At 39.4% G+C, this 27,530-nt stretch overlaps 1 protein-coding gene across 6 annotated transcripts in view; it reads left to right on the forward strand.

Annotated features, from left to right (window-relative positions):
- The window catches only part of LOC124546302, a 343,143-nt gene that overhangs the window by 272,643 nt on the left and 42,970 nt on the right, over positions 1-27,530 (forward strand). For all 6 annotated transcript variants that reach the window (XM_047125026.1, XM_047125029.1, XM_047125028.1 and 3 more), the window contains 2 exons: positions 8,240-8,362; positions 15,427-15,684. In XM_047125026.1, the coding sequence (XP_046980982.1) occupies positions 8,240-8,362; positions 15,427-15,684 (381 nt within the window). The remainder of the gene's footprint in view (positions 1-8,239; positions 8,363-15,426; positions 15,685-27,530) is intronic.

Below are 27,530 nucleotides of genomic sequence, written 5' to 3' on the forward strand. Positions count from 1 at the left end.
ACAGTGTTTGTCTCTCTCCTCACCCATACACTAGTATCCCTTCCCCTTCCCCACCCCCTCCAGATTGCTACTTGCATACCGTGTGATAGCTGCATTCTGGCCCAAGATGCTGGAGTTGGCAGTCATGTGTAAGTGAGATGTACTCACTTGTGCGTATGCATGGTGTGTGTCTCTCTTTTACTGATGAAAGCTGTGGCAGAAAGCTTTATGTAAATGTTTTTTAATTGTTCCTGTCTGCAACTTAATGTGTCTTCTTCACAGTAAGTAGCACCTGTCTTTTCCTACATTGTTGATATTCCTACTTGGAGTTTCCATTGTTTGATTTTCCTACTTTTAAATGTTTCTATGAGTAGTATTAGAATTTAACCTCTGGAAAGTAAGTACTGTTCAGTCATTCTGTCTCCTTGCCATTTTACATTTTTCTAAAACTACTGATTCTTCTTACACAATTAACTCTCTTTCTGGTTAACATGTATGACTTAAATTTTTGCATAATTGTCTTGGAGACTTTGTGAAGATTTCTGTTAGTCTGAAACAAGATTCAACTCTCAATCATTCTGTTTGCTCCAATCCGTGCCTCATTAGATGAAATTTTTCATCCATTTGGTCCAGAAGATGACTAATTTTCACCAATTAATGTTGTTCACACCACAAAGTAAAACATTATTTTGCATCCCAGAAAGCATTGTCCACATTCTCTTCAGCAGATGAGATCAGTTTCACATTTTTTATGTATTGCCAAAGGCTCAGAGCTTTAACTGCTACTTTGATTCTGGTGTGAAGTGATGGCTGCAAGTCTCATACACACTAACACATTTCTATTTTATCAGAAGACTAGGTACTGATCTTAGAAAGCATATTTACACAAAAATACTGTTTTTTACTTACTAGATGGAAGAAGGCTGCTAGAGACGTACTGGAGCTGATACAAAACATTCAAAAATTAGCAGTTCTTTCATCGAGGAGAGAAATTGGGTAAAAGATAGAGGATAGGATGGACTCTGTTCAAGGATAAGGCAAGAGAGTTACACAGGATTAAGGTAAAAATAAAACATAACAGGATTATAGTGAGATCAGAAATGAAATGCCAGCAACAGTTGTGATATGAGTAATGAAATGCCAGCAACAGGTGATGCCTTGAAATCAAAGAAACTAGAAATGCCTGTTAAGGCGGTTTGCAATTTTGAGACAATTGAAAGAAAAGTGTTGAGCCAGAGAGAGGTGATAATTAAGGGAAAGGAAGGAAGACTAAAACACGGTATGGGAACGCAATGTGTGTAGAGGTATACTGAGCAAACTGTTCCACAAATATCTGCACATTAATATATATTTCCACAGTAGTTGTACACAGCAAGAGATATAAATGCAGACTCCTAGAATAACATGGTGGCTCGAATGTCCGATCTCAGTCAAAGATCATTGGTGTTCATGGTCAATATGACCTATCGACACCACACAGCGCCCCCCCCCCCCTTTCCGGCAGTACAGTGTACCGCAAGTGAGTCTTGGCTGGAGACAGTGTGGGCATTGATGCTGTTGGTGGTCGCACGAGATGGTAGACTCACATCTGGGACCTCTACCTCAACCAGGGTGGGATGTGGAGGCAGAACGATGGGAGGCAGGTCGAACTTGAAGTCGTTGAGCCAGAGAGGACGGAGATGTGGCGGCCAGCCTGTGAGCAGGCGGGCGGAACAGTAGATGGCGGGGTGTAGGTCTGGCAAGCCCTGATGCTAACCGAGCTGACCGGCGAGATGAAGGCACGGATTGTCGTCGAGTCGCACTCATGAGAGAGGGTGAGGCTATGCGCAACACTGAAGTTTAGCTGGTCGTTGGGTGGTGAGGTCGCGGTGTCTGTGAGTAGAATGAGAACTCGATCATCAAGAGTTACGACTGAAATGTCATCCATACATTGTGGGGGTACATTGCAGAGCAGTGTGACTATGGGAGAGGATGCCTCTGTAGTCAGTGAGGTAGCTGCGAAACCTGCACATGGAGTGAGGTTGATGCATCCGAGAAACCTGCGAATGGCAACGGGGAGACGTCGGGTGAAAAAATTGGTGTGGTGGTCTGAGGAGAAACATTGTCAGACTCCACAGCGGGAGAGAGACTGGTGGGAGACTCGTTAGAAGAATCTGACTGAGCCAGCAAGGGGTCATTGGGGTCCACGAATGCTTGTTTGAGTCAGTGTAAAGAAACAGTTTGGGGAGAGTCTTTTCTGATGATGTCAAAAGTTGTGTTGACTCGACAGAGGACTTCCCATTGCTTTATGGGTGGTAGGCTGTAGTATGAATTTTCCTTATGCCGCAGATGTTACATAAAATGGTGAACAGGGAAGACTCAAACTGCCGACCCTGGTTGGTGGTGATGGTGGTCGGACAACCGAACCTAGCAATCCATGAGTAGATGAAAGCCTTGGCCACGGTCTCGGCCGTAATGTTAGGTAAAGGAACTGCCTTTATCCAGCAGGACATGCAGTCGATTGTGGATAGAATGTATCTGTGGCCCTCCAACGGTGGAAGGGGGAATGTCGAACCTGCACAGTGGTGGGGTGGTGTGGCAGCTGATAATGTTGCATTGACAGGGGACGCAGCTGTGTGCCCAGGTCTGACAGTCCCGTTTTATATTTGTCCAAATAAAACGCTCGTAGACGAGCCATGTAGTGGTGTGGACACCAGGGTGAGCGAGGTTATGCAGCACGACAAAGGCCAGCCAGCGCAGGGGGGCGCGAGCAACGGGCGTAAGGTACTGGTAGAAGAGTCGCACCACACCTCATCCACAATGCTGGGGAATTAAGCTTTGGTAAACACAAGGGATGTTTGAGGGTCTGCGAGGAGAGCTTGTAGGGCGGCCAGGTTGGGTAAGTCTATGACGCACGAAATAGTATTGAGCCACAAGAAAAAATCTGCGGTGATGCTGTCCATGCCTTTGATGTAGCAAACATTGGTTGCGAATTGGGAGACTAGATCAAAGTGGTGGAAACGCTGACGGGGTGGGTCCTTGGGGGGGGGGGGGGGGGGGGGGGGGGTTGCAGAAAGGGTCTGTGAGTGGTTTATGATCCATGAGAATAAAGAACAAGCAACACTCCACGTTGGGGCAGAAGTTTTTAATGGCCTTGTAGACCACAAGGAGTTCTCTATCGAAAGCGGAGTATTTCATCTGATCTGTTGATGTTTTTAGAGAAGAAACCATGTCTGCCTTGCATTGCTGTAGTACCGCTCCCAACGCGATGTCACTGGCATCCACAGTGATGAACAACTCAGCTGAGGGGTCAGGCTGGGCAAGCGTCATGGCATGAGCTAAAGAAGTCTTTAGTGCATTGGAGGCCTCCTGAAGTCTGCTTACCCGACAGCGAGTCTGTCAGCAGGGCCTGCAGGGCAGATAGTGGCGGTAGTGATTTATTGTGCCCAGGAAACATTGGAGTTCTTTGTAAGTAGCAGGGGGCGGCACTGACATGATGGCCTGCAAATGAGATTTGAGAGGGTGTATTCTGTCAGTGGAGATGGTGTAACCCAAGAAAGTGACGGAAGGCTGGCGCAATTGGAATTTGTCTTTGTTGACCTCGATGCCTTTGGAGTTCGAGGTCTGGAGGACCACGGATAAATGATTTTTATGTTCCTCAGCCGACTTGCTGAAGATGAGGATGTCATCCAGATATGCAAAGCAAAATTCTAATTGTCATAAGATGGAGTCAATGAATCACTGCCACATTTGCGCCATGTTTTTCAGGCCAAATGGCATGAAGTTGTATTGGAACAAATCAAGCAGCATGATAATAGCTGTTTTAGGGATGTTTTCCAGCGCTACGGGAATCTGGTGGTAGGCAGACACTGAAGATTTTAGCGCCCAATAAAATATAAGTGAAATCATGTATGATAGGCAGGGGGTAATTGTCCACGATGGTACGAGTGTTTAGGCATCTGTAATCACAGCACATTAGGAAAGAACCGTCATGTTTGAGGTCAAGGTGAGTTGGTGAAGACCAGTTGCTGTCTGACAGTTGCAGGATACCTGCCTCCAAAAGTTCATTAATTTGCTGCTGGGCCATGTGCAACTTAATAGGGTTGAGGAGTCTAACCTTATGCCTAATAGGAGGGCTGGCAGTGGCAACTTGTGCGTCATTCTGTCACTGACACAAGAAACTGAGAACTGCACACGAGACACGAGACTGATCATTGTCCTGACACGAGGTTTTTGGACAAGTATGGCACGACAAGGCGCACCCTATAGCGTGAGTGTGAAAGGGCAGCTCGAAAGTCACATCCCTAGTATGTGAGCGCGGCATGCACTTGTTTGGAGAGGGCAGCTGTGCGCGCAGCGTGGAGCAAGTTGGAATCCGCGGTGAGTGACTGCTGTCAACCTTGCATTTGATACCTGGCGCAAGTGAGAGCGGCATTGGCGTTGCACGTGGAACAGCGATGGCCGCCAAGTCACGTGACTGGTGTGCAAGAGAGGGGGAATGTTTATCAACATGTGGGGTGGCTGCTTGCACATTGTGCGTGGTCAAGTCACAAGCGCCACTGTCGTTAGAAGCACTGTTTGAAACACAAGGCACTGAACTTGGTGGGTGTGGAGTATATCGGACGTGAATCATCACATGCAATTAATGTGTTTGGACTAACCTGATGAGTGCCTGAGCTGGTGTCAGCCAGAGAGGCTCCATTAGGTGGCAGAACTGTGGACTGCAGTTTTAGCAGTGACTTACGAGCCGCGACAAGCTCATTGTAGGTGTGTGTGATGCATTGTTTCAGCTCATCATTGTCCCAGCAGAATTGTGCCACCAAGTTGTATTCTAACAGTATTTAGTTACACAGGTCACAATGTCACTCACGAGGGTGGAGCACTTACGCACTAACTAACTTGTCGTGAAAGAAGCAGAGCAGAGAACATAAGTGCGGGAGCACAGTTTCTGAGTGTTAGTGGGATGGTGTAACACTGAACCATGAACTACGTTCAGAGAGAGTTTGTAATGGGACAAAAAATCCATACTGAGAGTTGGTTCATCAATGTCAGAAATGTAGAAAGTTCACAGAAACCACAGAGAATGAGATAGGTGCACCATAACTTTGACAGAGCCTGAGGTTTGTAATGTTGATGCGTTGACAGCTCGTAGAAGTGACCTTGTCAGTGAAAAAATTGGGGAGCCATCGATGTAGGTATTATAGACATGTCAGCACCAGTGTGTACTAGGAAAGTGAGCTGTGATGAAATGTCAGTCACATGACTGCTCAGCAGGGTGGATGAGTGGACGGAATGCAATGTTGAGGATGCCTGTGAGGTTCCCCACAGGACTCGGTGTCGTTTAGGTCCTGCGGTCAGCATTTGGGTGCTGGCATGGTAACTGTCACTTCTTAGCATCCTCACCAAAAATCTTGTGGTACGAGCAGTACAGATGAGCCGGATGTGGTGGTGGTGGTGGTAACTGCGGCAGCGGAGGAGGCTTGTCCTCGTCGATTTGTTCTGGCATGTATACTGGCATGTATGTTGCATGGGGAGAGTGAATGGATGCTGTGAGGTGATGTAGAAGGAACGGAGGCAGAGCAAGCCCTGCCTCTGCCAGCAGACGGCCGGTAAGTGGGAGCAGTTGTGCCAACTAGCGGTGAGTAGTGAGCTGGTTGGCATTGTCGTAGCAATTAATACAGTTGGTCTGCAATGTGGAGATGAGAGCCGATTGACTTGAAGGAGTGCGGTAGCAGGTGCATCTGTAGGTCAGTAGGCAGCTTGGCAGACCACACCATCCACAGAGTAATGTCCAGCATGGTATGCTCACTCACAAATAACAGAAGGCGGCACCAGAGTTGTGGTGGGGTTTGGTCCACCAGGTGTCCCTCGTACAAGATCTTGATGATTAATTCTTGTGGTGAGCAGGCAAGTCATTCAATGATCATCGTCTTTGAGAACTCGTATTTCAATGGAGGTGGTGGCAAGAAGAGTAGATCGCAAGTTAAGTCTGAATGATCATGGAGGTGCATGATGAGACACAGGAATTTAGAGATGTCATCAGACATGTGATGCAACTCGAAAAGATGCTTGACAAGTGCAAACCATGACACTGGGTTGTTCTTGTATAAAGGTGGCAGCTAAGGCAGAAGACTTGGAGGTGGGGACGAATGCAGCTTCGGTGTCTCTTGGAAAACTGTCTGGTCCGTGGTGGTGGTGGTTGTTGGGATGTTTAAGGGGGGGGGGGGGGGGACTATCTGGTCCGTGACAGGAGAGGCTATACAGCAGGCCAGTGTCGTAGGCATGGGTTTGTTTCTGGCAAAAACGTCTGTAGCAACCACTGATAGCATTGTCCTTGATGTGTCGTGAAAACACCACGCACCTGACACGGTCGGTACCGTGGGAACGGGCGGTTGCACGGTAGGCGTTGGGGTCCTGTAAACTGGGCCATTATTTTGCAAATGTGGCAAAACCAGACCAGGTCATGGCTGATAGTGGCTGGGTGCATTTTGTGGTCATGGTGACGCCACAGTAACTGTGGCACCACAGTAACTGTTGCTGCGACCTGTTGAGAGTCAAAGTATGTGTAAGTTTGCTTTGAACATTATACAATCGATCGGTAGGTACACAGTTCTGAGTATTGTTCACTTCAAACTTCACACATTGGCGAGCACAATCTGGTGACACGAAACCCAAGTCCATTGTTTGTGTTAGCGGTGTAGCACTTGACCATTGTAGAGCGACAAAGTTTGAGGTTAACGTGGCTGGAGATCGCGAATCGCTGTGAATTAATGTAGAACAGGTCTAAGGCGAAGGAATGAAAAGGTCTGTTGATTGTTGTTGAGCTTCCAAATCTTCAAACAAAGCGTTGGGTGAGGCGGCCATGGCGACGTGCACATAACCTGCTGATGCTAAAACACCCGGCACAGTAGTCACGGAAGACATGCAGACTTTGGGGTCAGCAGTATGGGAACAAAATGTGTGTAGAGGTATACTGAACAAATAGTCATACAGATATCTGCACATAAATACATATTTCAACAGTAGTTATACACATGTACACAGCAAGAGACATAAATGCAGACTCCTAGAATAACATGGTGGCTTGAATGTCCGATCTCAGTCAAAGATCATTGGTGTTCGTGGTCGATATGACCATCAATGCCACAACTGGATGAGCAGGAAAAAAGGAAAAAAAAACGTTATCAGGACCTGCAAAATACAGAACACTGAAAAAATAAGTAAATAGATGAGTAAGGGTGAAAAAACTACCACAGAAAAAATATCAGGACATAAAAAAATGTGGAATATAAAGAAGAAAAGAAAATCAGTAAATAGATAAATGCCAAGAAAAGGCCATTTTTCAGCTAGAATTAAAGTCATTGCAGGGGAGGAAGAGGAGGGGGGAGTAAAATGGAACTAGGCAACAGCAAGATGAAATGACACAAGATGAGAAGCAAATGCAGTACATATCTTGCAAGACAAGCTATAGTGTGTGTCTTTTGAGACACTTTAACGCTGTGAGGAAGGATCAGTCGAGGATGGCCAACACGCTGTATTCCATTATTAATCCGCGAGGTCAATTCCATCAGGGGCCAACTTGCCTCCCCTTGTCCCGGAAGGAGTGGGTTATTAAATGATTTTATGCATTACAGGCCACTGAAAAAGCAGACGACTGTTTCTGTGTAGCAAGCTGTTAGAAATCCAGAACAATTAGTGAATCAAGAATTTAAATTCAATGTAAATACCGGTATAAAATATGTTAATAGTAAATTTAGAATTTCTAAAAACATGTGAATATTTATACTGGTAACTTTTAGAAATCTAGAGTAATTTAAAACATCATTGTATATAGTCATTCCCGTTATTTGTTGAGTGATAGATACACCATGAAATTAATTTCTAATCCTACAATTACAACGTTAATTCACTTCTGAAGTTATGAGTTCAGAATCCAAAATTAGATCAAAATCTCAAGCTCCAAATGAGTCACGTAAGTAGAACAGAAACAGAAGGAAACATTTTGAGGGGTAGTTGTGTACTCCACAAGAAACTGATGTAATGTGAAACATCCCCCAATAATGTATTTTGTTTCAACTTGATTGTGCATGTCAATTTGTAAATTATAAATAAATTTTTATGTAATTTTTGTAATTTTATATCTGGGATGTCCTTATTGAAACACACTCATTAATAATGCCACTAGCAATGTGCAGTCCTTAAATTCTGTGTTTATTGTTGATGACCAAATGTATATCTATTACTTATGTTGCAAACTACTGAATGGAACTTATTTTTTCAGACATTGATGAATGTGCAACTTCGAATGGAGGATGTGAACACAAGTGCCAGAATAGTGCTGGGACGTACAGATGTTTATGCCCTCCTGGACTCAGGCTAGGGGATGATCAGAAGAGCTGCATAGGTCATTTATATATATATATATATATACCAGTATATCTCCATAATTCTGTATTGACTATCTTTCATACTCGCACATTAATTGTAACTACACCAACAGTTTATGGCACTGTCTAAGTCTCTGTTTCTTTTATCACAATCAGCACTTTTATGGCCACCTTTACTGCACTCATGGGCTTTAAAATCAAGCTGTTTTTCTCTGCCTGAACTTTGCTTGACCTTGTGATCAAAATTCAGAATTTTGTTTTTGTTCTGTGGTTTTCTGTGTCTGATACTATTTCTGTACATACGAGGGCGGTTCAGAAAGTAACCTCCGATTGGTCACAGTGCGGGTTGTGGGGGGAGTAGCGACGCCATCTGTGCATTCACGCACTCAACAGGTCAGTCGGCATCAAGACGTGGTCGAATGAACGTCGTACCTGCGCTAGTTTAGTTTTTGTGGCAGTTTGAAATGTGTGCTGCAATAGAAAACCCCGCCAAATGTGAAGTGCGTGCTGTCATAAGGTTTTTTACAGCCAAAGGATATTCTGCAGCAGCTATTCATTGTGAGCTTTGTGCCGTGTACAGACCAAGAGTTATGAGTGAAGGAGTTGTCCGTGAATGGGTACGTTTATTTAAAAGTGGACGAGAAAACGTTCATGATGAAGAGAGTAGTGGTAGACCATCATTGGTGACTGACGAACTCGTTCAGACAGTTGATGCAAAAGTTCATGAAAATCGATGTTTCTCAATGTCGGAGTTGTCTACTGGTTTTCCACAGATTTCTAAGACTCTCTTGTACGAGATAGTGACAGCAAGATTGGGTTACCGTAAGTTCTGTGCACGATGGGTGCCCAAAATTCTTACCGACCACCACAAAACTCAAAGAATGGCCTCTGTATTAGACTTTCTGTCACGTTATGAGGACGAAGGAGAACCATTGTTAAACAGAATCGTGACCGGTGACGAAACCTGGATTAAGTACGTGAACCCTGAGACAAAAGAACAATCAAAGATGTGGGCACATTCAAATTCACCTACCAAACCAAGAAAAGCCTCGCAAGATTTTTCTGCCAGAAAACTGATGGCAACGGTGTTTTGGGATGCCAAAGGGGTGTTGTTGGTTGAATTCATGGAGCGTGGTACAACCATTAATCAAGACGTGTACTGTGAAACAATAAAAGAGTTACGACGGGCTATACAGAACAAACGCCTTGGTATGCTGACTTCCGGTATCGTTTTTTTGCACGATAACGCCCGTCCTCACTCTGCTCGCAGAACAACGGCCCTTCTTGAGTCCTTCAAGTGGGACGTTATCAACCATCCACCTTACAGCCCAGACCTGGCGCCAAGTGATTATCACCTCTTCATGCATTTGAAGAAATGGCTCGGGTCACAGCGGTTTGATGACGACGAAGAGCTCAAAGATGCGGTCACAGGCTGGCTCCAGGCACAAGTGGGTGATTTTTATGCAGAAGGAATTTCAAAGCTTGTGAAGAGATACGATAAGTGCCTCAATCGCTATGGAGACTATGTAGAAAAATAGTGCAAAGATGTAGTTGTAAGATGTATATATTAAAATATTTTTATTTAACTTGGTGTATTTTTTTAAATCAACCGGAGGTTACTTTCTGAATGGCCCTCGTATTAACAATGGTGTTCTATTTTGAGTCTACTGCAGATTTCTTCTTAAGGCTATCCCAACTACTTTTTGACCCGTCAACCTATTTTTTCACAAAGCTCAACTTCAGAGTTTCCATTGACAATGTCTTGATTGCAGTTACAATGTTATGATATTATTTAGGACCAGTAAATACCTAATTCCTTAAGGAATGGAACTTCCATTTACAAAAGAGGTTCAGATATCTGATTGCATGTAAGAGAGAAGAAATTTAGGAAAGGTTTGAAAGTATGCTTTAAGTTTATTGGAAGCCATTAAATTCACTCATTAAGAACCACTGAATGAATACAGTCAGTGCAATTTGTGCTTCATTTTAAGCAAAATCTAGTTTTTCATGCATCTCAATATTTATGAGGCCACATCTCTTGACCCATGTATCATTCAGTGATATAATTTTGCAGATACATTCAACTATATATATAAATATTGTGTGGAAAGTGTATTGTGAATAGAATTAGTACGAAAGATGCAATACATTAAAATGTCATGCCTGATGCTGAAGTTTGACTGCATGAACAATGAATATGTAGTAAGCGATACACCTTGTTCCTTTTATAATTGTGTGAAGCATGTCAGAGAGCTAAAGGTTTCACAATGATTTGGAATTATGTGTAATGTTAGTTGGAAGTCACTAAGTGCTCTCATTCTCAAATACAGAATGAACAGAATCTGGGTATTTGTGCACCATCAGTTATGCTGCCTCACGTTAGACACAGTTTCTAACAACATCTTAATGATTAGATTGTAACTGCATGTGAAATTTTTCAATTCAGTTAATAGTTATGTATAATACTGAAAATAAAATTTTTGTTGCCCTTGGAAGTTATTAGAGATGACCAGCAATTGGCACTGGGTTCCAGTATAGTGGTTTGGTAATATAGATTATCAGCAAGTTACGATACACAGTATCAGTTTCATAACCCACCACTTCATGCAACAGATCACATTGGATTAAACTTAGTTGGATTATGGTAGCTGCTTTTGTAATAGTAGCTGCCCAGTGATGTTTTTCATTCAGATGTATCACACAAGTTGATACTTGTTATAAATTCATCACTGCAGTCTTCTACTAATTTTAAGTTTCTATTGTTTTCAAAGAACAGTTATCATTTCTGTGAATTTTCAAGATTTTTTTCTGTCCATTCATTTTCTAAGTCTGTTGCTATATCTGAACAGGCCTTGGAAAAACTGACAGTAGCAACCGACTGCCATGTCATCATCAGCTGATAGCCATCACTGGATGTGGATATGAGAGGGCATGTGGTCAGCACATCACTCTCCTGGCTGTTCTCAGTTTTCATGATCAGAGCAGCTACTTCTTCATCAAATAGCTCCTCAATTGGCCTCACAAGGGCTGAGTGCACCACACTTGCCAACAGTGCCCAGGATACCTGAACGGTCACTTATCCAAATGCTAGCCAAGCCCAACTTTGCTGATATGACAGGAACCAGTGTTACCACAGTGGCAAGGCTGTTGGCCTTTTTTCTGTATCCAGAAATTCCACAATGAGTGTATTCATATGCAGTAAGATCCAGTGAATCAATTCATCCAGAATACTTTTCATTCAATTTCTTTCTGCCATGAGGCATCAAGGGATCACAAATTTAGTATTGGGAGGGCAGTGTGGAGGGTAAAAATCGTAGAGGGAGACCAAGAGATGAATACACTAAGCAAATTCAGAAGGATGTAGGTTGCAGTAGGTACTGTGAGATGAAGAAGCTTGCACAGGATAGAGTAGCGTTGAGAGCTGCATCAAACCAGTCTCAGGACTGAAGACCACAACAACAACAACAATCTTGTCAACATAAGAGTAAATTGTTCTGTCTCTGGGCCTACAGCCCAAAAGAAATTTTCTCAGCAAGACTGTGACTGCAAACAGCAAATGCACACAGTAAACTGACCTATAAGCTACAACCCAGATGACCTAATATAGGTTCCTACATCTTGTGCACAAGGTCTTGCTATCATAAAAGCTACTGAAGCACTACTCTGGCCTGTTCTCAATCCTGCATTGCTTGTCAGAAGTCATCTGTGAAATAGATGATGATTTTCATACACTGAGGAGACAAAAGTGGAGACAAAAGTGCAGAGGCATTGTCCATGTCATTCACACGTAGTCCTGAACTGTTCACTAATTATCAGGGCTTCCAATGCAAAAGTAACTCCATTTGAACATCACAGTAGCCATGAAGACAGCCAGAACATGGGGATCCACCAGCACTACCATACATACGACCACTGAATAGATTCACATCCAGTTCAGAAAGTTATAGTCCATTTTGAAACAGAAGGTCTCTGTTTTGCAGCATGCAGGGTTGGGAATGCTGCAAGCTCAACATTAAGATAATTGTCTTAATTTTTTCCATACAGTGATCTATAGTTAACTATTTGCAATCTCTCTCTCTCTCTCTCTCCCCCTCTCTGTCTCTTTACCTCCCCCCTCCCTCTCTCTGCAAAACATCCAACCACTCACTCATTTGTAAGTTCTTCCATGGTGTTGGAGTTGCCAACCAGGTATAATTTCAGTTCAGTTCATCTTTGAAGTTAATTTTATTGTCTGTTAAGTTCTCTAATGTTTTATAAAAGTTCTTTTTGTTGTTGTGCTTAAATGTGACTCAGATGACATTAATTGATCTTTTATATGTTTTGCTCTGATCTTTTCAAGACCTTTTGATACATGTTTTCTTGCTTGTTATATTTTTTCTGTTCTTACCATTTTGTTTGCATTCAAGATATTCCAAGCTTGTTGATTCTTTATAATTATCTCATCATAATCATCATTCCACCGGACATGTTTCCCTTTCTTTTTAAGAGTAGCAGTTTCTTCTGCAGTCTGAATAACATCTATTTGAAATTATTCTGAACATTTAGGTATTCTTTTTTCCAACTGCATTGTGTAATAATTTTCTCAAGATAAATTCTGTATATCAAACTTTCTGGATTGGTATTGATCCTTTTTTTTTTTTTAAATATTGATCTAATTTTGAATTTAATGATAATAGGTGGTGGTCTGAATTTAAACCAGCACTCTTGGCAACTTTTACAATGAGTACCTCTAATTTGTTTTTCACGATAAATCGGATTTGATGATACCCTTGAAGCTTGTTTTTTCTAAGGATTTTTCTGAAGAATGTAGATTTTAGTACTATGTTATGCTGTATGCAAAGGCTTAGGTAATTTTCCCCATTTATGTCAGTTCGGTTATGAGCATGCAATTTTTCTACTATTGATCTGTGCTGATATTCTCTGCCAACTTGTGCATTAAACTCTCTAAATAGTAATACTGTGTTTTTTTTTATGGAGTGTGACCTAAGGTTCTCGACACATTTTGCCAAAAAATTCATGTTTGCTTTCCCTGTGTTTCATTTTTCTCATTTGTTGGTGTATGTGTATTTAAAATTGTATTAACTTTCTTCGATGATTTAAATGTTAGTGTGCAAATTATTTAATTGATTGAAATTCTATTATTCTGTAAATATGTTTTTGTCTGCAATGTAAACTGTTCCAAATTGGAGTACATTCTTCATAAATCTTTTTCCTGATTTTTCCCTGAAATATTCTGAATCCTTGTGAATCGAAAGGATGTTCAACAGTAAGTTCTGTTTCTTGCAGTGCTGTTATCGTTATATTTTTTCCTCTAGAAAGTTTATTAAAGTTTTAAGAGTTCCTGTATTTACAAGTGAATTTACATTAAAAGTGGCTAGGTAATTTATGTCTCTGTGTTTGATTCTATGGGTTTGTTGTTTTAGGCCTGTTTCAGAATGCTCCAATTCATACTTTGCACAATGTCATAGGCCTTCAGGATCTGAATGCTTACTTTCCATTTCCTCTGAAATCTCTTACAAAATCTCTTGCAAAGTGCAGCACAATTGCTGTTTGCTTGTTGAGTTAGGGGAACAAGCCTCCTAAAGATAGTACTCTGGATTTTTAGCTCCAAGGAATGCGTTTCAAGTCACACTTCTGGTGAAGAGACATTGGCCTCTTCACCACTTGTTGCAAATCAGATACATTGTGGATTTTTTCTTGTGTTGCTTCTTCTACTAGTTCCACCATTCCAGGATCCATTCTTTGTGCTTTTGCTACAATTGAAGTTTTTATTTTAACCCTAACAGGGTGCTATCAACTGGGCCAAGTGAGTCTTAGATTTTTAACCAGACTGTTACTCCTTCCCCTCCTCCTTCTTCTCATTTATTAACTTATATTTCCTTCTGCCATCTTCTTTGTGCTTGTACCTAAACTAATCAGAAATTTTGAATGATTTTTCCTTCTCTCAAACTGCTATATGTCTTGACAGTACTTGATATTTTCATTCACTTTTCCTGTCCTGTCATTTTTACTATCTGAAAGGTATGTGAAGTAAGTGATAGTTCGACTTGAAAAGGCTACTTTTCATGTCGAAGTATCACTTACTTCACATACCATTCGGACAGCAGAAATGGTATTATAAAATTTTATAATACTTTGCTTATTTTCATTTGCTTATGATGTATGGTATTATATTTTGGGGTAACTCTTCCCATTCTCAAAAGATATTTTTGGCTCAGAAATGGACAGTTCAGGCAATAAGTGATGTAAGTTCACAAACCTCTTGTCAATCCCTGTTCATTAGTCTGGGTATTCTGACATTGCCCTCTCAATATACACATTCTTTACTGTAACTTCCTGTTAACAATCCCAGGTTATTCCCAAGAATTAGCAGAAATCCAATCTGCATTTGGATCGCACTTCCTTGACTCTTGTGCAAAAAGGTGTGCAGTGTACTGCTGCATCCATTTTCAATAAGCTACCAACTGAATTCAAAAATCTCTGCAGTAATCCATGCGCTGTCAAATTGAAATTGAAGAGTTTCCTCATGGGTCACTCCTTCTATTCTGTTGAGAAGTTCCATGAAAAATTAAGTTGATTTCTGCATTGTATTGTTGATTGTGTTTATATAAATTTATGGCTCATCATTTTTTGGCTTCGCAAACACTTTATTTTATCTGTTAATACTTTTATGTTGTAATTTCATCTACTGGCATATTCCATGACCTTGGAGGTTTTCTCATCAATTTGGTCCAATGGAACTAGATGTGTAAAATAAATAAATAAATAAAAATCAGCTCTGATTTTGATGTTTGTCTTTTGGTGCCTCATGAATAAAGAATCAACTTGTGCTTCAATTATTTTTGACAATCATGTCTGACTTCTGTTTTTGCTTGGTAAGGAAGAAAAACATGTACAAAAAGTTTGTACAATGATAAATAAGAAGTTTTGTAGCTTATAGACTGTATATTGTTACTTAAAAATGCACAGTGTTGTATAATAATGTACAGATGTTACAGATTTTTGCTTCACAAGAAACATTTTTACATCATTATCTGGCATATCTATTCTTTACTTATTTTAGGTGCATATATTATTACAGATGTAAATGAATGCTTGCTGCGTAATGGTCATGGACCTTGTCAAGATCTTTGTCACAATGAATGGGGCAGTTACAAATGTTCTTGTGGAGCTCTGCCAGGTACAAGACTATCTAGTGACAACCATACATGTGAAGATGAAGATGAATGTGCTAGTGGGAAAGCTGGTTGTTCACATGGCTGCCTGAACACATTAGGCAATGCCTTTTGTTTGTGTCCCATGGGATTCATGCTTGGTCCAGACTGGAAGACTTGTCAAGGTAAAGATTCTTATGGCATACTGGTACATCAGTTGGCTCCTATATTTTCAATTGGGATGTTTTCTACCCAATTTAGTAATATTTTATGTGTGAAACTGATTAATTTTTTGTGAATGAGTCGCCAATTATTCTGACTTTATGACTGTTCAGATCAAATGTGTATTAACTGACTTAATGGAACAAAACTGCTCAAAGGTAATACACTACTTAAGTTTTTGTGTTTGTGTATTATGACTGGGCCAGTTGGAAACTTGGAAGGCCACTCAAGATAAATACTGGGGATTTTCATTATCAATTTGCATTAATGACATACATTTGATAGAAATAATGATATTGTAAATAATGAAGCTTATTGTTAACATCACTTATTTCAATACTGGGAAGGTAAAAGGACTAAAGAAGAATGAAGTGCAGGTTCTAATGTAACAAACTAAGATGCTGTAAGTAATGAAAATGTACAAATGTAATAGGAATATGCTGGTGGGATAACACCACACTGTAGAATGAGCTGTTTGTGGCATTGGAGATCCAAGTAACAAAGGCTGAGACATAGCAACTCAACTTCTTTCTATAATAATAATAAACTGGAATTAAATCAAATAATTTAATTCTGATATTTATGTAAAAAAATTGAACTTAAGCATAGTTTGTAGACATGGTGTTAAATGCTACATATTCAGGAAAAGACATAATTAATAAAATTCTCAAGGCTATTATGCTGTGAGCCTGTGGTAAGCTGCCATTTCCTCTGGACTGGCATTGAAACCACAACCCCGAATGACGATGTCCTCCATAAATGGGGATATAACTTTGCTTATCTAACAAATGCCAGAAGACTTCAGTGCAATAGACTGGAGAATTTTAGTAATCTTAAATTTTTGGCCGTTAAAATTTACATTTTACAACAATCATTAAGGTCTCAAAACACCTACAGCAAACAAATGTAAAAGAATACACACACAAGCTAATGACCAAATCAAGAAATTTGTAACCTGAAGCTATTACATATGAGGTAAAGACTGACTGGGGAAACAAGTGCTTGTTATCATACAGGGGGATGAATATGGACAGCATGGGAACTGGAAACCTTTACTCATGGTACATACTGTATTTGTGCAAATAAAGGTCACACTTATTATCTAAATTTTGGCTTGAAAAATCACAGAGCAGCCTGTATTTGAGGTTTTTTTTCCCCTCTCAGATCATAAATGTCAATTTCAAAATGGTATGTATATGTATCTAGGGGATTGAAAGACTTAATATGGTAGCTGTTCTTAAAAAAGAAAAGTGACTTTATTTTACAAAACTGCATCAACTTGTTTGTTCAACTTGTTCATTTTCTGAAGAACAACAGTGTGGTGCATGCAAATGATGTTCTGATATAAATCAAACAGCCTCAGTTGGTATCAACAGCTGTTTCAGCACAGCCAGCCAGACAAAAATGTGTTCAACACATCTACATGCCTGTAAAAAGAAAGTAGTGTACATAACACATGAAGTTCCAGAACACAGAAATATTATACGTGTTTGAATTAGGTATTGTTTAAATTTGATGTGTTCAATGAAGCTACTCTTTTCTACAAAATATGTAGTAGTTACTGCATCAATCAGATTTATTATTAAAGATATGTGAAAGCCATTCTGCTACTTCTAAAGAGGCATATATTTTACCTTACACATTTTGTTTTATCTACTAAAAACAGTCAATTGTTGCATTTTTGTCTGATTTTCACTTACGTCTGGAAATGTTGACTGCTTCCACATTTTTAGTAGTTGAAAATACAGATCTACAATACCTTTAACAGATGAACACTCTAGCCACATACATGAAGAATTGTAATAATATCTAGCTTAGACAGATGGAGGTAAAATTCACCTAATGTTTAACAGACTAACAACAAATTTTTATGCTTCTGCTAAAAATATGTAATTATATGTATATTAAATCTGAACACATTGAAATATTACACATTGGGACAGGTTAACACAAGACTACCCATTTTGCCCACATCAAGCACAATCATTTCACAGAATCATCAGCATCTGATTCTTCATCCTCATTAGACAATCCAGAATGCTGCTCAGAGTCACAGTTATAAAGAAGATCATCTTCAGTCCCATCAAGATAATTGGAAATCCCAGTTTTTTTAAAATTTTTCATGACAAGTTCTTCTTATACTGATCACCAAGCAGCCAAATTCCAATGGCACAGTTCTGACGCAGCACAATGCAAACAGCCTCCTGGCATCAACGTAATCTGTATAGAACTGTCTTATATTAGCTTTGAGTAGATGACTGATACACACATTCAAAGGCTGCAACACACTTGTCATGGCACCAGGAGTAATCACTAGGTCAAAGTTTCCTTCTTTCATATTTTATTTCACTCCATCACCATTGCGCCTGCAAAAACTATCCAACACAAGCACTAATTCTGCAAGAAAAAGGTCTCTTTGCTGTTTATTCCACACTGCTGAAATCTAGCCTAGGACCAGTTTCTCTGCCATCCATTCACTGCCGTGAGATCTTACAAGGATACCAGCTGGTAAGCTTTCTCCCTTGACCAAGCTTCTTGATTAAAATCCACATACAGAGGCAATTTTTATCCAACATCACTGTGCACTGCTGCTTTTTAGCACTACATGTACGTATTTGCACACTGCATTCCCATACTTTATTTACTGTGGTGCTGCTTGGCATGTCAAAATAGACCTGTGTTTGTCTACGTTCCCTATCTGGAAAAATAAATAACAGTTTTTGTGTTGAATCTGGTTTACGTAACACTGAAAAGATACTAAACTGTTTTCAATGCTTGAGGCAGTTTTTGCACAGTTGTAGGTCTGCAATGAATTATTTCATTGCATAAATTATAAAACCATTCATATGAAACTTTAAATACTGTGGATAATATGTTTCTTTTGTTTGTTATTTTTCAGCCTTCAATTTGTATCTTTTCCACCATAATGACATATCCACAATTTCTATTTTGAATTAAAAAATCAAGCAAGTGTTTCTACGCATCTGAATATTTGATATTTTGTCCTAGAAATGCACATTGGAGATTTGAACAATTTAAGAATTTCTCTTCACTTACACATCACTAATGAATGTTTTTTTCATTGACATGAAATATGCATCCAGCTTCCCACTTTCCACATTCCTTTGCATAGCTGATAACTTGAAGTTTAAATTTTGCTATATAATTCTAGTCTGATTAAAATTACTTGATAGTTGCCACTTCAAGTATTGGGCCTCATTTCCTCCAATCAGAGCTCTTAGTGTCACACTAAAACCATTCACCATTGCCAAACCACGACAGCAATTGATCAGTACACTTCCAATTCCTTATTCAGCATTCTTTCTTGATATGTTTGAATCCACAATCATGGGTCTGGCACTTTTATTTTGTATTTCATAATATGTGATACTAGTGAAATACACGTTTCATACACAACCCTAATGAAACACTACTGGATACTTCTACACAACAAGCAATTCAGTATCACATATGCAGTTATCATAATCATCAGGATCAGCTTATATCAGATCAGTTTCACAAATGAACTGAAACCAAGCTTTTGAAGGCTGCAATTCATCATTGTGACTGGGTGATACAGTAAAAAAATATAACAAATGGACTTGGTGCTCTACTTTAGTGCAGTGGCTATTGGAATAACTCACCATGTTGAAGGTTGTATGTTCGAATCTTACCAAATGTCATGATTTTTTAACTTCTAAATCTAATAAAAATTCTATATTATTTTTATTCAGTTAATTGGTTTAAATGATTTTTTTATTTCTAATTCCTTACTACATCATTTTAAGCTTTGTATTGACTTTTTTATTTGCTTTTGTGCCTGTGTTGTCTATAGTCTAAAACCAAGTGGTAATGAGGACTGTTCATTGTTTGGTAACATGGCAGCTTGTGTAGCCAATGAGAGGATAGTTTTAGGTAACCAATGATAGCAAGGAGTTAAAGCTTGCTTGTAGCAATGAAACTGAACTTTTTCCATCTTGAATTGCTTGTAGAGGATAGCTTTAATATCCATGAACAAAGCAAAGTGATTTTAGTTATGCCACAGATTGTTGACCATTGCTTTCTCAGATGCATTACACATCACAAGGTTGTGGTTAGCTTATGACATGAGTTTAAATTCGGGGCTACAAAAGACATCTCTTGCCACAGTTCATTGGTCACTTAAATTCAGCTGATGACCCAACATCTCAAACTTTCGAAATATCTTGTGGTGGCCACTTACAACACTGCTCTGCATTACACATTAACAGGATCTGTGAAGTGACTTGCCATGTTAGCAAGTTACCTATAACCAAGTGGTAGCTGGCAGCTGATGTGGCAACACCACAGTGGCAAGTGACAAATGTTAACTATCAAGTCTTTTTCAGTGGACTATAGCATGTTTCTTTCGCATCACTGCTCACAAACCAAAGGAGTAACTTTCCTCTCGACCTTAACGTGTCAGGTTTAGATGGCCTGCCACCTTGGCAGAGCTCTTCTGTTCTGTTAACTGTAGTTTTGCAGGAGTTGAAGAGGGGGAGGGAGAGAGATGCTACTTAAAGTACTGCCTACTTGAACTTTCTCATAAATTTAGCAGTGCAATCTACATTTGAGATTTGCTTTTTACTATAACCTCATATCAAAAGTTTAAATGCAGCCTATATTTGTGCAAATATGGCAATAAGATAGTGACTATCAGTGGAGTCAATATCGACAAGGAACAGTTTCAATTCCATCAAATGAATGTAATGGAATATTTGTATGTAAATGTTGGATAGAAAAAAAACTAAATATTTAAAGCCCCATTTACAGCTAATGTGGCCACAAATTAGTGTTGACCTTATGTACCACTAACCTAGATATTCAAAATGATAAAAAAAGTGGGGAAGCATCAAACACTACATAGTACGAACTGTGTTATGTGCTTGGATATACAAATGATTAACATTACAGCACAACCACACAAAGTCAGTAGGGCTAATGCCATCTATATTGCATGCTTAAGGGGAAAAAAAAGAAAAAATACTAAAAGTTTCTCATTTGTAAATGACATTTGAATATGAGTTCTTTCTGAGAGGATCAAGTTATGCCTCCTGTAAGCTGTTCCACCCATAGATTTCATAGGCCCCTAGACAAACTTTTGTGAGGGGCCCCAAGCCTTCTCAGCTCATAGTAGTTAATTTCCAGAAATATTGTTTCTTCATTATGTTTCACACCTGAGCAGTAAATAAATGCTGCCTGCACAGTGCACTGCCAACAATTTATTAATTAATTGAATGTGCTGTATTTGAACAGATGTAAATATTTGTATGCACAATAATAATAATAATAATAATAATAATAATAGTAGCTATCAAAAGAAGCAAACCTAAAACTTAATGTGGAACCTTTGCAGCATACTTCATTATCTTGATTTAAAGACTCTTGTTGAAACTGTCAGTGTCAGCTGAACAATTTCATTCTTGCAGCTGGAGCACTTTTTAGAATCAAGTTCATGCTCTATTGATGATAATGCTAGATGATTAAGTTTTTCTTGGCTTAAAGTAGATCTTAAATGGTTTTTGATTAATGCTAATTTAGTGAATCCTCTCTCAACTGAATCATCCATCACTGGTAGGGTAATGAAAATGTTCAGGAAACACAGATGGTAACCTCAATTTATAAATTTCATTTAGAGGAAGAAAAGGAAGCCCTTTATTTCCTGTTGACTTTGTCAAATCCACAAAAGCAGCTGCACTCACCAACTTAAACATTTTTATTCCTTTGTTAAAATTATCATCCATATCATCAGGGTAAATTAAAATAAATTTCTTAATTGTATCCAAAGTTGTACTTATTCTGAGAATGGCTTCAAAAGATGGACAAATATTACCAATTTTCTTTATACTGAGAATCCAGCTGAGAAACAATCTTCTTTCTGATTACATCAAAAACCTCTTTTTGAAATTATTGTTCTTCAATTCCATCTGGGAGTGTGTCAGGTGCTCCACTACTACCCAAGTCAGCTTCATCAAAGAAAACCTTCCTTGTTATTCCTCAAATTTTTGAAAAAAAAAAAAAAAAAAAAAACTTTCTCAAGCCAAATTTTGGTAGCCATATGCTAGATCTGCTTAAGAATTCAGACCAGAGAACTCTTATATCTTTGTCTACAGTAAATTGTTGTTGTTGTTGTTGTTCTGAGACTGGTATGATGCAGCTCTCCGTGCTACTCTATCCTGTGCAAGCTTCTTCATCTTCCAGTACCTACTGCAACCTACGTCATTTTAAATCTGCTTAGTGTACCCATCTCTTGGTCTCCCTCTATGATTTTTACCCTCCACGCTGTCCTCCAATACTAAATTTGTGATTCCTTGATGCCTCAGAACATGTCCTACTAACTGATCCCTTCTTCTAGTCAAGTTGTGCCACAAACTCCTCTTCTCCCCAATTCTATTCAATACCTCCTCATTAGTTATGTGACCTACCCATGTAATCTTCAGCATTCTTCTGTAGCACCACATTTTGAAAGCTTCTATTCTCTTCTTTCCCTTTTTAAATTTTCTAACCTACCTGCCCGATTAAGGGATCTGACATTCCATGCTCCGTTCCGTAGAACGCCAGTTTTCTTTCTCCTGATAACGACGTCCTCTTGAGTAGTCCCTGCCCGGAGATCCAAATGGGGGACTATTTTACCTCCGGAATATTTTACCCAAGAGGACACCATCATCATTTAAGAATATAGTAAAGCTGCATGCTCTCGGGAAAAATTACGGCCGTAGTTTCCCCTTGCTTTCAGCCATTCGCAGTACCAGCACAGCAAGGCCAGATGAGTCAATTGTAAAAGCCTTAATTTTTTATTTCAATATCAAGGCAATATTTTTTGACTGCATGATCAAAGTTCTTGTAATTATATAGTTCAAAATTACTCTCCAAACATTCAAGAGAATCATTGTTTCAAACTTGGAAAAATAACTGATCAGGACATTTATGTTTACTCATCTGTCTTTTTTGGAAAACAATTACATGAGAATAAAAATATAGTAACATCTAAAATTCTTTTTAACAGCTCATTTCAAAAGTCTCTTTCTTTTGGCAACAGTTTATGAACATTGAATGCACACTGCTACCTACTAGGCTTTATTGATGACATATACATTCTAAATAATTATTTTTATGTGGCAAACTGTTCTTGTGATCAGGATGAATAGAGTATAGCTCTTTCCAAGTTGTTTTCATGTAGACAAATACTTCATATAGTTCCCATAACCTAGCTGAAACAAGCTTTTTGGTATCATTCTGAAATAATAATCATGACCAACAAAAGAGCTTTTTTTGGCTGTCCTACACTAGCCAATCTCTTTTCACTTCAAGTGAGCAATTGGAATACAAGTGATACTTGGTAAAATTTCTGCTTTATTTGTCTACAAACTGCTGACCTGTTCAAAGGTCAATATTTGAAATGTCATTTCTAAAAATTCTGTTTTTATCACTGTTATTGAGTGGACATGGCCATTGCAAAGGATCACATGAATTCCAGTCACAGGCACTACATTCGTTAGACACAGACTTTTGTTTGGTTACCTCTCCATTTGGTGGAAAAATGTCTATATCAGATGCAGTCAGCATAGGTTTTTGCTCAGAACGATTTTCTGCTTCTTCTGATGTACACACATTCGACACTGGATTATCTTTTGGCAAAAGATAGCTACCTATTGGTCTTTTTTTATTTTCTCTACTTCTTTCACAATTTTTTCATCCTGTGTTCAGTTATATATCAGCTTCTGTGCACCAGATTTATGTACATAACTCATCATTATCATGGAAATAATTAAAATACCCACTAAAATATGTTTACACATGTAAGAAAAGCTTTAAATAGCAATAAAAGTAAAACCACTAAATTAGTTTTCAAATTTTTAACCTACCTCAGATAAAAAACAATATAAAAGATTGCCTGATAGATTCACAGATACATGTAGAACCCACACAAGCAAAAAAAGCCAAATTTTCCAGAAGACCAAGTTGCAGGAAATGTTTAAGAGTGGGTACCAGGTCACCAGCATTGTGAAGCCTAGTGCAGGGTTGGCTCAACTGACTGACAGCACAGGGGGGTTATGTAGGAATTTTATGTAGGAGGATCAGGTAGTGATAGTGGGTGGAGCAGGGCTGGGGAATATTATGTAGGGGGTGACCTGGTAAAGACAGCTACTCAAACTGGTGGCACTAATGTGCATTTTGTGCAACTGTTTCAGCGTCATGATCAGCTTCACCTTAATGCAGCTGTTGGGTGCATTAACATGGGGCTGGGGAGGGTGCTGATGGCAGAGGGCATGGGTCACATCTCAGTGGCACCAGTTGGGTCTATCAGTACATCGGGTTACCTAGGTATGGCCTGCACCTCAATAGGTATGGGAAGGGGAGGCTGGTTAAGTTTAGCAGTGTAGTGAGTGGTGGTGGTGGTGGTGGTGGTGGTGGGGTCACTCATGGAAAAATTCCTGTAATAGTTGGTGTCAGAGCTGCACCTTTTTTAGATTGAAGTTAGCTGATAGGTATACCTGCTTAAAGGAAGTCCCTCTAACTAAGGGCTCACATTCCGAGGATGTAATGTTTCCAAGTAGAGAAGGAATTAGCATATTTCATCAAAACATAAGAGGTATTAGAGATAAAGTTAGTGAATTGCTTATAGATGTTGGCTCTGAAATTATTGGTATATCAGAGCACCACTTAATTTGACAATTCGGAGGCTTCCTTTACCAGGATACAGATTAGCTGGCTGTTTCTCAAGGAGCTCCTTGTGGGGTGGGTTAGTGGCTATGTACATAAAAAAACAGAATTCCATTTGAGTCCATAGACGAATCGCGACACTGCACTGAACGGATATTTGAATGTTGTGCAGGGGCAGTTGAATTTAGTGAAACTAAACCTCTAATTGTTGTTGTTCATAGGTCCCCTAACTCCGACTTCAGAGCATTTCTGCTCAAGCTAGAGAGGGTTCTTGATTCACTTTGTAGGAAGTACCAGAAATTAGTTATATGTGGTGACTTCAATATTAATTTTGTACATGATGGTGCAAGAAAAAGTATGTTGGTAGATTTCCTAAATTCATATGATCTGATGCAAACTGTGTTTTTTTCCAACTAGGGTGCAGAGGAACAGTAGCACAGCTATATACAATATTTTTATTCATTCTTCGTTATTAGATGGGCATTCTGTTAGTAAAAGCGTGAATGGACTTTCAGACCATGATGCACAAATTTTAACACTAAAAGGCTTTTGTACTCAAACCAATGTCATATTTATTTACAAACTCTGTAGGAAAGTTAATCCAAAAGCAATAGAGAGTTCTTTAAACCTCGTCAAGGAACAAAAGTGGCAGAATGTTTATAGTGCCGATAACATAGATGATAAATACAATGTTTTCCTTAACACATTTCTCATGCTCTTTGAAATTTGCTTTCCATTAGAACATTCTAAGTGGGGTACTAGCAGTAATAGGCAGCTTGGGTGGCTGACTAGTGGGATAAGGATATCTTGTAGAACAAAGTTGGTATTCCACAAACATGAGTGATACGCACAGTACGTGAGCATGGTCTGTATCCCCTTCATTGGCAGAGTGTACAACATCTGTATGAAGGCAATGCTGCTGCCCGGCAAGAATTCTGTCAGTGGATCATTACCAATGAGTGATTAATTCCATGCATTCTGTTCACTGATGAGTCAACATTTACCCACAATGGAATCAACACCAAGTGCAACTTTCATGTATGGGCCAATGAAAATGTGCACGCTACTGTGGAAACGAATTTTCAATGATGTTACTCAGTCAACATGTGGTGTGGTATTATTGATGACCAACGCATTGGTCCAGTTGTTTTAGACAACCATCTTATTGGGACACAGTATCTTGAGTTTCTTCAAATGTGTTACCAGGATACATGGAGGATATCCCTTTGACAACATGAGCTCGTATGTACTTACAGCAGGTTGGAGCTCCTACACATTCCGTATAGGCAGTGACACAGTATCTCAACACAATGTATCCTGGTTGTTGGATTGGTCGCCATGGAGTCATTGCTTGGCCACCGAGGTTACCCGATCTTATCCCATTGGATTACTGTTTGTGGGGGTGGCTGAAGAGCAACTTCTACAAGTGCAGAGTGGACACAAGAGAGGAACTTCTCGCTCTTATTTTACATGCTTGTGCTAAGGTAAAGGAATGCAAAACTGAGCTCCGATTAGCGACACATCTGTCTACAAGAGCAGCAACATGGATTGACATTGACGTCTTCTGTGAGGAAACGTACATGATTAAACAAACCATAACATAACAGTATCTTAATTTACCATCACCTGCACCTTTCCTGTTCCTAGCTGTTTTCATTGGTTTACCTGGAGACAGTTAAGAGAAGGGTATGTATTTATTAGACGTTTTTTGTTCAGAATCACCGGTAGTATCACCCGTCAAAGCATGTACCTTTTCTCCTGACTCGCCCTGTATATGTTTTGTTCCTATGCTTGTATATCCTTTGGGGGGATGGTGGAGGGGAGAGGGGGGGGGTTGGAATGGAATTGATTATGCAACTACAGTATATTATATTTTGTACCTTCATTATAATCATTTATGAAATGATGTTTTTGCATTTATACCTTGCACTTTGTTTAATTTACATTTAATTTGATTATTCCTCTCATTTTGTAAATTTTAAAGGCTAATATCTTGCCTGCATGAGGTCTGTGTATTTGGTTCATTTGCAATCAGTAGATTACATAACTTGCTCTTTTATAGTTTTGTGTCTGCATGGTTTCTCCATGGCTTTAAGTTTGTATAGTACATAACTGATATACTTTTTGTGTGCTTTCCTAGTAATTACTCTCTCTCATAACCAAATAGTTTCTGTATGGTTGCTCAGGTGATCTGTTGATGGCAGTTTTCCTTACCACTACATTCTCAATATATGGTCAGTTTGGCACCTGGCTCCACATGTATGAGAGTTATATTTTCAGTGCATTATGAGCCCATGTTTATGTGGCTTGTTTTTATACTTTATTGTAAATATCAATGGTAGCTGCTGTTCACAGTGTACACAGTAATTATAATTAACGTTCAATGGTAGCTGCTGTTCACAGTGTACACAGTAATTATAATTAAAGTCCCAGTTTAAAAATAATGCAAAAAAAGAACTATAGATTAGAATGATGTCGAACTTGAACACAATATCATCAAAAAAAGTGGGAACATTATGGATGAGGGAGGGATGGAAGGAAATAAATTTCCCACTAGATGATACTGTAGGTGTTGTAATGTAAACGGGTTTGGCAACAAATGACAGATGAAACACAGTATGATGGCTATAGTGTGAGTTGCACATTAAACCAACCATACTGTGCAATGTGAATGAGTACAAAAGGCTGACATTCAGTATCTGTAGCAATGATAATTAGGTAAGCGCATCCACTGTACCAAAGCTTGTCCACCAGATAGGAAAAATGGGTTTTTAATTGTCCTGAGGACAAAAACCAAATAAAAAGCAACAATGAAATTGGGTTTTAACTGTCATGAGACTGGAGGAGGACATGTTCAATATGCTGTCCACCATTTTCTGCTACAAACTGAAATCAAGAAACGCTATTCCATAACAGATCGGAATGTCTCAGGGGTCACACTCACAATGCATTGTGCAATGCACATCATCAGTTCAGCTACATGTGTAATTGGAGCGTTGAACACAGCTTCATTCAGATAACACCATGGGCAGAAGTCACATGAATTAGGATTAGGTGATCTGGATGGCCAGGCTGTAGGGAAATAACAGCTAATAACTATAGCAGTTCGAAAATGCCTCTGCAGCAG

The sequence above is a fragment of the Schistocerca americana genome, chromosome 1 (genome assembly GCF_021461395.2).
Source record: "Schistocerca americana isolate TAMUIC-IGC-003095 chromosome 1, iqSchAmer2.1, whole genome shotgun sequence".
Lineage (NCBI taxonomy): Eukaryota > Metazoa > Arthropoda > Insecta > Orthoptera > Acrididae > Schistocerca > Schistocerca americana.